Source organism: Siniperca chuatsi, linkage group LG13, assembly GCF_020085105.1.
Source record: "Siniperca chuatsi isolate FFG_IHB_CAS linkage group LG13, ASM2008510v1, whole genome shotgun sequence".
NCBI lineage: Eukaryota > Metazoa > Chordata > Actinopteri > Centrarchiformes > Sinipercidae > Siniperca > Siniperca chuatsi.
In genome coordinates this window covers 7,283,948-7,296,091 of record NC_058054.1, presented here as the reverse complement: position 1 = coordinate 7,296,091, position 12,144 = coordinate 7,283,948, and the positions used below count along the sequence as shown (strand labels likewise).

General features: G+C 41.4%; 1 protein-coding gene across 3 annotated transcripts in view; it reads right to left on the bottom strand.

Annotated features, from left to right (window-relative positions):
• Positions 1 to 11,606, bottom strand: part of st6galnac5a (ST6 (alpha-N-acetyl-neuraminyl-2,3-beta-galactosyl-1,3)-N-acetylgalactosaminide alpha-2,6-sialyltransferase 5a) — a 42,608-nt gene extending 31,002 nt beyond the window's left edge. The window contains exons 1-2 of one of the 3 annotated variants that reach the window (XM_044218808.1): positions 11,429 to 11,606; positions 10,335 to 10,668 (exon numbers count right to left, since the gene is read on the bottom strand). In XM_044218808.1, the coding sequence (XP_044074743.1) occupies positions 10,335 to 10,625 (291 nt within the window). In that variant the 5' untranslated portion in view covers positions 10,626 to 10,668; positions 11,429 to 11,606. The remainder of the gene's footprint in view (positions 1 to 10,334; positions 10,669 to 11,428) is intronic. The other 2 variants (XM_044218806.1, XM_044218807.1) reach the window with 2 other exon arrangements.
• Positions 11,607 to 12,144: the final 538 nt, after the last annotated feature.

The window sequence follows — 12,144 nt, the reverse complement described above, 5'->3', positions numbered from 1 at the left end:
AGCTCATAAATAGACAGATACTCTTCGGATTTCTGAAATGAGCCTCTGCATCTGTTACGTTTATTAGCTGCAGCCAGCTGTCTTTATATCATTCTTCTTCAGTGTAAAAATGGCAATTAAAGAGTGTTTACAGTGTTAAGAATTTTAAGGATTTTTTTTATTCCAAAACTTTCTTCCCAGATCAGTGCTGATGTTATGAAACTTAACTTTGTTGAGTTTCCAAACATAAACACTGGTCTTGAAAGAAAGTTGGGTATTTGGGGACCACTTCTGAACTTGCGGACAACGAGCAGAGCACTTTGATTTATACAACTGAAGGATACCAAGTGTTGAAGCAACTTCACTTATAGTTCCATTTGTTTATCTTGACTGCAAATAACTGCAGAGGCAGAGGTTTCAAAAGATTGCTTGACTCAAAACAAGTCGTGTTCCTTCATAAATAAAAAGTTAATCCCTGCTGGCACGATCAGAAAGATACACAAGTGCTGTTCCAAATGTTTTATGAGGAAATCATGTCAGTTTTTATTAGACTGTTTTCATATTGCTGAAAAAACAATGCATTTAATTTACTTCATTACAAAAAGTTAGAGCAACCTTTTTAAAAGTTTACCTGCCTGCTGTCTCATAATGAACACAGATCCCACTTGATTTTGAGCTTATTATCTCAAAGAACAAGCATCCATTGATTCTACAAAGAAGCTGTCAGGCTATATATTTATTTGTTCAGCACAGGTTAATTCTGCTGTGCACAATTTTTTTTTTTTTTTTTTTTGGTGATACAAAATTTTGTGCAGCCCTGAAATAAATAATCTGACTTGGTTTTGAATTTAATAAGCACCAGAACTGTGTAGAAGTGTTTTGTTTTTTTTACTGTACATGTCCTTTGACAGTGTAAAGTATTCAAATTCATCTCATAATCTTTTTATAGCATCCAGAAGTAGAAAAGGCTGCAGTAAGCTTTTTCTTATTTAATTTTTTCCCCCCCAATGCAACCTGGATTTTGTGAGTTTTAGATTTCTTGTGGCTCTGATGAAACTTTAAAGAGAAAAAAGAATATTTTTTAACATGATTTAATTTACAATCAACTATAGAAGAGTTGGGAAGTGGAAGGAGCTATTTCAGGCGCCCCCGGTTCTGGAAGTAAGAGTCTGACATTAAACTCATCATGGATGTATCATCAGTCATAAAGACAAACAGCTGCATACAAAAATATCTGGTTCTTTGATAAAAAGTCAAAAGGTGAGAAGTTAACTATTCCTAAGCTGCATTTCGCCAAGAATCATCCAGTTACTGAGATTAAAATTCTGTGACGTGTGCAGTTTGCAGCGGGCGGAAGTTAAAGATTACTGGGTTGAGAAAACTGACAACACACCCTGCAGCTTACATTAATTAACTTTTGGATTCTGGATCAATTTTAAATGAATTCGCAACTATAGCGCAGTGTTTTGTTCACAAAAACGAAGCCTTTTGAATTTGCTACTGCTCCAATGGTGCCTCTAACTGGCTTTTTCGCCATGGCAACGGCGGCCGAGGCTCATGGGTAGTGTAGTATTTAGACCCAATCACCATGCCAAAATAACTATTCAAAACTTGTGGTCATAAAACAAACCCATGTGGTTGATGTATTATCTGGGAGAGACCTGTGTTTCTATGTGAAGTAACACTGAGGATATTGTTCAAACGGGGGGACACATAATGGGGAAAAACACCAGCGGGTCCTCCAACTTCATATATCTATATTCTCTTTTTTAACTGCAGGAAATTGAGTAAGCAAGCTCTTTTGATGAGATTGTGCCAGTGAGGGTCTAACCCAGTCTGTGACTATGCCTCCCCGCCTAAAAGCTATTTAGTCGTACTAATAATCACGGAAACTTCCACTGTTGACCTACATGTCAGTGTGACCCACTTTCGACTGCTGAGGCTTGTCCAAGATCTCAATTAAAAGTTAAAATCTGAGGCGACCACGGCAATGTATACAAACTTCTCTCAGTTCTCTAGGATGATGGGGGTGAGAGGTTCTGTATCTAAAGGCTAAAATATACATTGCAATCCGTCTTGGTTTTCCCAGGCTACATGCAAGTTAGGGTCAGCTCTACTCCAGTCCAGAAAGAGGTAGTAACCTGAAGCTGTTTGTTAACTCACTCAAACCATGGATGAATTGCATGAATGGACTACGAGAGAGACAAAGGTTTTGCTCATTTTTACAGCCTCTCACTCACGCCACTCCCTCGTACATTCAGATAATTTAGTGGTCAAACTGATCAGGGATCAAATGAGGACCCCCTTTTTTCGGTTGCTTAATAAGAAAGGGAGAAAGATGGCTGGTTTCAGTGTAACGACATTATCACAGGAGAGGCTACTTCTACAGCTTCTTACTGACATAGTTACACTTGAGGTGGGGTAAAGATTATGTATGCATCTTGAAGAGACAGATGCATTTACACCTTTTCAAGATCTGGCTACAATGTGCATCACCTGCCGAGGTGGTTTGAGCAAACAGATTTCAGTTTGTCTTGAATGCTTCTTGGATGCATTTACACTTAGCTTTTATGAGATCTGATAGCTATCCGATCTACCCAGTGGCTAGGTGTAAATGGTGTATTAGTAATGTTGCAGAGACATTGATAGTCTCCAGAACAGCTTACAAGCTTCAAAGATTCAACAAGTCTCTAAACTGTACTGGCAGGATGAACAGAAGTCCTCCGAAACATATTCCCTCATTTGGTGTTTTGATGATGGTGAGCAAGTGTGCTGTCTAACATGTCACGCTAAGATCTCCTGTAAGCGTTCAACTGGGTTGAGATCTGGTGACTATGAAGGCCATAGCATATGATTGGCATGATTTTCATACTCATTAAACCATTCAATAAGCCTGCATTTCCTCTGTGGAAGCATCTGCATTTTTTCTACTTCATATATTCAGATTTTTCCTTTAATTTGTCATTCGTCTGTATGTACAATTTGACTTTTAGTGCAGGGGACGATGCGTCATCTGAAATTATTCTGAGAGTATGGAGATTTGGGGTCCCATGAAAGACCCTGCTGTTGAATAACCTGAATTAATGTGTGCGGAGTCCCTCCAGCAGAGTGGAAGGAAAAGGAGGCGGAAGCAGCTCTGAAACACCCAGGAAAATGCTTACTCCTCAAATCCACCGGAGGTGTAATCAGTAGGCTCGTCAGTGACAGCATTAGACCAAAGAATCTTCAATGAACAACCATGACATCGTCTCCTCAGTTGGGGGGCGGGGGGGATGATGGGATATACATCAAAGTCCACTCTGTAATTGGGACTGTTTCGACTGAAGGCGGACATCATGGTACAGGCAACAATTTTAACATCAGCAAAACACAACAAGGCTACAAGGTTTCTTTCTTCATGGCTCTAGTGCTTACAGCCAAGGTTTCCTGTACAACTTTTGCTTTGTCATTTTTTGTTTTACAAAAAACAAAACACTTTAATACACCCCTGCTCTTTTGCTCTATTTTTTGCCAAGAAGCTCATTGTTTTGGTAAACCCCAGATCTCTAGTTAATAACCTTGGTGGTCCAATATGTTTCTAATCTGGGGAGGAAATGTTCACGGCATACAGAAAGAGATTACGCCAAAATGCATCATCATTCCTCTCTCCCACCATGGAGGACATGCTCATTAATCACGCCTAAAGAGCTGAGTAATGTAGCCGGCCTTGTGTGTCTGTGGAGCCAGAGGAAGGAAAAGCAAAGAAATTGGGTTTTATTGCGATGCTTCCTGCCAGCCGTCTCTTTGCATTTGTTCTCAACGTTGTGGAAGGCGGTGACACCCCATCATCTATCTCCCAATGTTGTGCCAAAAGGTATCATCCATTTATCATAATTTAACCTTTTCAGATCCTTCACAGGTCTCTCAGGGGCCAAATACGGGAGATCGCCCCACAGGCTACAGCTTACCAAGCACCAAAGGTTAAAACACAGAAGCATGAAATCACCATTCAACTCATGACACACGCCTCAAGAAATTTCCCTCCACTTCCTTTATGTTAAAAATATGACTTCACCAGTGATTCCCTAACCACAGAATGCCAAAAGGCACCGAGTGTGAGATTACTCCATCGAGGGAATGCTTATCGAGAGGCAGCACCCCACACACACACACACACACACACACACACACTCTTCATCCATAATTGCTTTCCAGGCCTGCATTGGAAAGAGCCTGAAGCTGTGTTATGTTTGGCGGGAGCAGAATGCACTGGAGATAAGTTGAAATCCAAGACTATGCCCCAATTGGGACCACTGTGGCATAACGAAACCACTATTCTCTTCAGTCAAAATGGAGCATTTTAGCATTCTAACAAGGTCTCTGCATAAAAATAGTGGTTATCTGTCGCTAATGTTTCGTGCAGTTCGCGTTGTAATTTAAAACTCAAAATGGTACAAAACACAAAGACAGACCTCACACACAGGCACAAGTTTATGCACACACACACAGACCTGCAGACTTCACAAACACTGTTAGTTCGCATGAAATGACTACAGAGTCCTTGGCCATAACGGCCTAATTGGGGAGTTTTCTGTCTCGCAATCCAGCTGGCTGATTGCATAGCAAAATCCTAATGAACGGTGAAAAATGCCTTTGTTGCTGAGAGAAAACTATAGAAGATGTGGCTGTCTGAGATGAAATATTAAACATCTCACTTCTCCAGCTGTCACTAAAGCTGTGGTTAGGAGAGGGATGCCTTGTCATGTCTCTTTTTCACAGATGGTGTCGTTCTCCTTGCCTTCAAGCAAAGTGTACCTAGTCAGTGAGTGTTTCCAGCCCAGATTTGCCTAAAATCAAATCTGTCCAGAGTTTGTGCAGAAGAATCTGCTTTGTAAATGTCTTGTGCCATCTCAATGAGATGGTCTGCAGCTGCACAACAGTTTTGGGCATTATATTTTTTTTGCCATGCTAGCGGTGTGGCTCTAGGGATGGTAATGTTGGTCCATTGGTTGGCCGGTCACTCAGTTGATTTGCCACTTTGATCCAGACTGAAATATCTCAACTATTGGATGGATTACCATGAAATTTGGAACAAACATTAATCGTTCCCAGAGGACTAATCATCACCAAACTTTGATCATCTGTCTTTTCATCTAGCATCACCAGCAGGTCAAAGTTTTTACTTATTCAGTGAAATATCTCAACATCTCCTGAATGGATTGGCACAAAATTTTTTGACATTCATGGTTCCCAGAGGATGAACCCTAATGACTTTTCCTCTAGCACCACGATGAGGTTGACATTTGTGCTTTTGAGTGAAATGTATCAACAACTATTGAAGTGACTGCCATGAAACTTTGCACAGACAGACATTCACATTCCCCTCAGGGTGAATTGTAATCACTTTGGTGATTCCCTGACTTTTCATCTAGTGGCACCATCAGGTCAAAATTACAATTTGTCCTTTGGTTTATGACCAAATACTTCCAAAACTAATAACATTCCCATGAGCCTTAGCTGTACTTTGTGTTTAGTGCTAATTAGCAAATGTTAGCATGCGTAAAAACACTAAACTATGATGGTGAATAGGGTAAATACTACTGGCTAAACAGTATGTTAGCATGGTCGCTGTGAAAGAATAAAAAGACAAAATCTTTGGTTCCGCTTCATCTATTTTGATCCTTTTGTTTTTAAACTGTCCGTCATGAGTCCGACAATGTTATAGCTATGCAATGCTAAATCTTAGGAGTACTCTTTAAAGCCGCATTCTCACAAAGCCGCTAGCATGGCTGTAGACTTTTCTTGTTTGCCAAGAAGCAAAAGGTTTGACTTTTAATCATATGAAAACATCTTTGTCTTGTTCGACAAGAAAAATCAGCCCAGTTTATCCCTTTCCTGCACGACATCATGGTGCCCCTCATGTTTGATAAGACTCTTCGCTCCCGTCTGCACCAAAATCTCCTCCATTACTTCGCCTCCACCTGTCTTGCAGGATATCAGTTATCTGCATGATACCGGTGTCGGAGAGGCAATCAGAGGGAGATGGTTACACCGCCTCGTCAGGTGAGAGTGGTTTCCTGTCCTTCTCACAGAAAATAAAAAGGAGGATACTGCTAGAAGAAAGGAAACCCCTTGGGATTTCACTCTCTATCTTTCGCTCTCGTGTCAGTTTCTGCCTCCTTCTTCACTCTCTTGTCTCATTCTCTCAGGCCGAACCTTTCCCAGGTCCTATATTCTCTTTTATCATTCTCTCTGTCCTTACCCTTTCCTAGTTTTGTCCTCTTCTCTCATTCTCTTTGCCTTTATTCTACAAGAGTTTCTCTCCCTTTTCATCTTCTTCCAAAGTTTCTTTCTTTGCTTCCTTATCTCGTTGCTCTCCTCCACAGTCTTCACAGCACATGTCCAGGCCAACCAATGCTGCATAGCTAGAAATAAATTACCCTTCATTCTGACCTAAATCAAACATGTTTCATTGAAAAAACTTGGATTTAAATGTATTTCAGATGCATAAATACTGTCTAACATACAAAAAAAAATATCTTTTCAAAAATATATTTTTGTTCATGACGATGAGGAGGAAAAACTCGTTTCAATGTTCTGGCAAATGTTTTAGTATCTTGGCCAAAAGTCTGCAGAAAACTTACAGGCTTCAAAATGTTTTCTGAGTTGTGATGAGTTTAATACTCTGGTGGAAAATAAAGTGAAACGGTCAAAGGCTGACTGGCACTGCACCCTGCGTGCCAGCCAGGCGATATCTTGGAAAGATCAATATGGCAGAGAGGTCAACAACCAAAGATGAAGACAAATGTTCATGTCAGAGTATTTTTTCCAAACACCAATCATTCAGCACTGCACGAGAACAATTGCAAGCCAAGGCCAACAACTTTTTCACTTCGATATATACATAGAATCTCATCCATGTTGTCAAACCGCAGGGAGGACACAGTGACTCAGAAAACTGACTGCAAAGTATCTGAAGGTTGTACTGCATTATGCACTACCACATGCTGTAGTAGCAAAGTGCATTCAAATCATAATGTATTGATTACAGATTGCAGTGGCAGAATGTGAAGGGTGACATAATAGCAGGTTTGAAGAAGCATAAATGATGTTCAGTGGAGCCGTGGCCCTAATTGATGTCCCTTGTCACCAAAATGTCAATACGTTTATTGCCAAAAGAAAAAATAAATTGGTGGTTTACTTATGATGCTCAGCTGCTCCCTTCAGTGGGGTAGAATCAATTCTCATCCATAGCTGGGTTTACTGACGCATTACAGACAAATCCTCATCAAATCAAAACATACACAGTCACAATATATTGGCATTTCAGACAGTGAGAAAAAAGCTGAGATGCTGCTGTGTGCTCCATCAGCTGTCTTAAAATATGACTGACTCATTTCATATTTATTTGTGCGCCGCTTGACTTCTGAGAGAGCTGTGTGACTTAGCTGTGAAATCATTCTGATTCCAAGACCAAAAGCTAAACAGCCTCTGGCATATTGACGCAACTCTGGACAAATATTAAGTTTACACACTTAAATGAAAATTCTGTTTTTGTGCATGACTCCTATTAGTTATGATAAAAATCTTACCAACCAAACACCAACTAAATTACTGATATCTGGAGACAGCAACAGCACAACACACCGCTCTACAATGGAGTCCATTAATGCAACTTGAGTGACAAACAGGCTGTGTGAAAAGCCTAACTTAAACCAATGATCTAAACCAAATGATCTTAATTAAACTAATTAACTATCTTTGTTTAAGTGAAAACAAAGATGAATGCATGTGAAGTGTTTGTTATAATTGTCCACTCCCCATTATATACTTGACATAATTCCCTCCCAGGACCCTAAAGGAGCGGATATACTCTAAAACAGATGCAGATATGGGCAGCCAATACTCAATACATTTCTGTTTATGCTGCATTGGGTGTCTGCATAAGAAGGCGTGTTCACACATCGTTGTCGGTACGGACTGCCAGCACAGTGATTAACTGCATGCGAGACAGTCTGCGTGGACTCTTGTTGCCATGTGGACACGGAAAGCCTCATTTGCACTTAATTCTAACCATAACAGCTACATGCCTAACCCTTCTAACCTTAACCCTAAAACCAAGTCTTAAGCCTTAAACAGCTCTTTGAGGAACTGAGGACAGGACTAAACACCCTCCATACTAAGGGGTTAAGGCGCTGACCATGAACCACAACGTCCCCGGTTTGCATTCGGCTGGGGACCTTTGTTGTTTCATTCCCCGTCTCACTCTCCCCTCATTTCCTGTCATCTGTCTACTTTCTCCGTAAGGTATAAAATTCCCCCCAAAATTAAAAACCTTCCATTTGCAAAAAAAAAAAAAAAATCTTCACTCTAGGTCAAGGTCTAAAACTCAACTTACAGGCAGATATAAAAGATAAAAGTACAAGAGCAGTGAGTAATGTATAGGTGAACACTGAATTAGAAAGAAGTTCTGCAAAATGAAACAGAAACAAATAGTTTCATTAATAATTTTAATGTTCACTTTTGTAATTTGGATAATATGGGAAAACTGTGGATTTAGCTACAATTATACATACATACATACATACCCTTGAAAAATATTAGATTGTCATGACAACATGCACCAGCTATAAGTACAGTATGTCATACATTTTCTGCACAAAAGCTCAGAAACATGCATTTCATATAGAGCTCAGCGACTCAAAAGGGAAACTTAAGTGGAAAGACAAGCAGCATTTCTCCTGAGAAAACTCTGCCAGCTGAACTTCACAGTCATCAGCAGCCAACATTAGAGGTTTCCACACTTGTTAGTTTCTGCACCACTGAGATTTCTTTTAATGAATAATAGTTCCACCTTCTGTTGCCAACCTGCATTACTTTGTCACAAGATTAAGTGACTCTTCAGAGCCCCTGGTGTTTAATTTAGCAAAAGTTCATTTACCAACCAGGCTACTTTTTCTGATGTTCAGGAACAATGTGTTGACTTCCAAATCTGTCCAGCTGATACATGTTCATGCTGCTTATTTGTCTGATCCACACAGCAACAGCTGCTTCTAAGAACGATGAGGAGGCAAATTACTCATATGCAAATCAACCTGTGACATAATCTGATGATTTAAAGCATGTTTTCAGCAGCAGCAACAGATACTTTCCTTGAAAGAGAGATGGCAGCACTGATGAGCCCTGCCATTCATGGTGTCATCGGTCCTGCCATGGATGGATTCCTTGGGTCTGTCAGATACAGGCCCAGGGCCCCCCTGACCCCTCGGGCCTCTGATCAAAGTGACTGTCAATCAAATGACTATGAAGAGATGCAAAACGAGTACAGAGAGATGCAAAATGACCACAAAGAGACACAAAACAACTGCAAAGAAATCGCAAAATGACTACACTGAGAAGAACAGGGAATACAGAGATACAAACCGACTACAAAGGAGATGCAAAATGACTACAAAGAAATGCATAACGACTAGAGACAACACGATTACAGAGAATACTAAGAGACACAAAATGGCTACAAACAGACACAAAGCTAAAACAAAAGAGATACAAACTGATTAATTTTGTGTCTCTTTCAGTGCGTCTTCCTCCTCTGTAGGAGGGCCGGGGAGCCTTTTACATGTCTGTGCCCAGCGGCCGATGTTTCATAATCTCTAAATTTTAAACATGTTAAATCCAATGGCTGGATAACTGTTGCATCCATCATTTGGCTCAGTGGTGGAGACTGCTACAAAAACTGCCCAACAGCCCATCAACCAGATTGCCTGCAGAGAAGCACACTGTCTTGTATGTTGCCTAAAAAAAAAAAAAAAAAAAAAAAAAAAAAAAAAAAAAGCCTTTACAAGGTGATTAGGTCCGCTTTGCTTCCAGCGCCTTCGCTCCCCAGTACTCACATTGATTGTTTTCTCCTGGCTTGGTAAATAGATGGAAGTCAATACACCCACCCTTACAGTGACGTCAGGGTTCACCTAGCTTCAGGTCTCCTGGGCTTATAAATTAGAGCATAAGAATGCAGCCAAGGATTTCATTTGTAGCCTAAGCTGTTATTAGTAAGGACAGGTGGGTATTGAATGTGGCGCAACACTGCTGGAGAAAATTGTGATAAATGAAGGGGGGAGGCTCTCTCTCTCTCTCTCCCTCTCTCAAGAGCTGTGCAGATAGATGACTGCTGGTCATTAGACAGGAGGAAAAGTATGTTTTAGGAAGAGAAAGTGAAAATGCAGTGCAGAAATGGTTTTCTAATGGAAAAAAGTAAGACTGGCTTCACTTTCAAAGGCTTTGGCGCCAATTTTGCAGTGCATTAGACACACATTTGAAGCCATTCAACCGCCCCTTTCCCCGCATTATGGGAGACTCACACAGACACATCTGTTTACCTTATGGTCGATGATGCCACTGTATCCCTGGAGGACCGGGGGGAGAGGCTTGGCCACCCTGACGGAGGCTTCAGTGGGCCGCCGCAGCTGTTCATGCTGTCGGATGTGCGTGTCGTTAGCGTCCCTGGAAGCGCCGTTGAAGCTGCCGTTGTACACAAGGAACAAGCTGGCGCACAGGAGAAGCACGAGAAGCACGGCGACCCCATGGCGCTGACACAAAGACACAGGCAGATGCTGACAAATTAGCCCTGTTGCACTGGACTGAGTCTGAGCTGCACCTATAGGCTTCATGACAGGTGAGGCACCGACATCATCATCATCATCCTCAGCTGGTCTGTCAATAAAAAAACCCAACTTCCTGTAATTCATGTCACGTGCGACCAAAACTTTACCCCCCCTCCCTCTGTCTCTTATCGATTTAATTTAAGGGCACAGACCTGATTATGACATTGACGAGATGTCAGGCTGTTAATCATACTCTTTGCATAGTTTGCATGCATGCATTTTAATGCGTTCAGGAGCACATCTGGGTCATTACATTACAGTAAGTTCCTCACCGCAGTGAACGCCTAAAGCTATGAAGTAAAAGTTCGTAGGCTTATCGATATCCTGACCCCGTGAGTCAAAATGTGCATCAGTCTGAGCTCCCACGTTATGAATCCATATCGAATTACAGATTCAGAAGATAAGCAGCTCATGATACTTTTGATTTGTTTCGTGGCACACTGCCTAACAAGGATTGTTGCATGTGTGGATCTATTTTTTTAACGAGTATTAATACAAGTAGCCTAATATAAAGCAATAACATTTCATGCACTTTTTAAATGTATGCATCTGCATTAAACGCAGGAAGAAATAAAGAAAAAAAAAACACCCAGCACGCTGTGGTCCTGCTGTAGTGTTTATTATAAGAAAGAGCTTCGTGCCAAGCGGAGCGCACAGCTGGATGTCCATTGTTCACGTCCTAATCTTTTGATCCGACAGAGTACACACAGCAGCGTTATGGCGATTGGAGCGCACTTCACAGAACAATGCTGGATTTAAAAGCGAGCACAAACAGTTGCCTACAGGGCTTAGTTTGCAGAGACCTTTACCATAGGTGTCTTCATTTTGCGGCGCGCTGTCTTATCGCTGCGGCTCAGTGCGTCTGCCTCCACTTTCTCTCATGGTCCAGCGTCATCTGTTCGCATCCCGGATCCACTCCAGTCCGTATGCACTGTGCCAGCCTGCCTGCCGCTGCCTGTGTGTCTTCAGACCGGAGCCCAGGCGCAATTCATACTGTGGAGACCGAGGCGACAGATGTTCACTATTGTACCTCTGCTGGGTCTTAAAGCCCCCCGAGTTTCAGGGGCTGAAGAGTGGAGGCGCAGCGCAGTTAATTAAAGAGATTACCTGCAAGAAGGTGATAAGGCCGTTTTGTTTAATGGTTATTTCCTACTGAGCAATATTTGATGGAAATCTCGGGTCGGATTACTCTGGAGTACAGTGAATCCGCGCCATGTCATCTTTTGACGTCTGCTGCATAAAATATGAGGTGGATTATAAATGCAAGACAAGTTTGTACAGCAGTGATTGTAGCACACTAACACTGAGTCTCTGTTAGTCAGTGCTGGAATGTAACTGTGGTTTTACTCATGTACTGTACTTCAGTACACATTTGAAGTACTTGAACTTCACATTTCATGCCACTATATAACTTCCACTCCAGCACATTTCAGAGGGAAAGATTGTCGGCTACTTTTTGCTCCACTACATTTATTTGACAGCTTTAGTTACTTTAGAAATTAGGATTTTACATACAAAACATAAA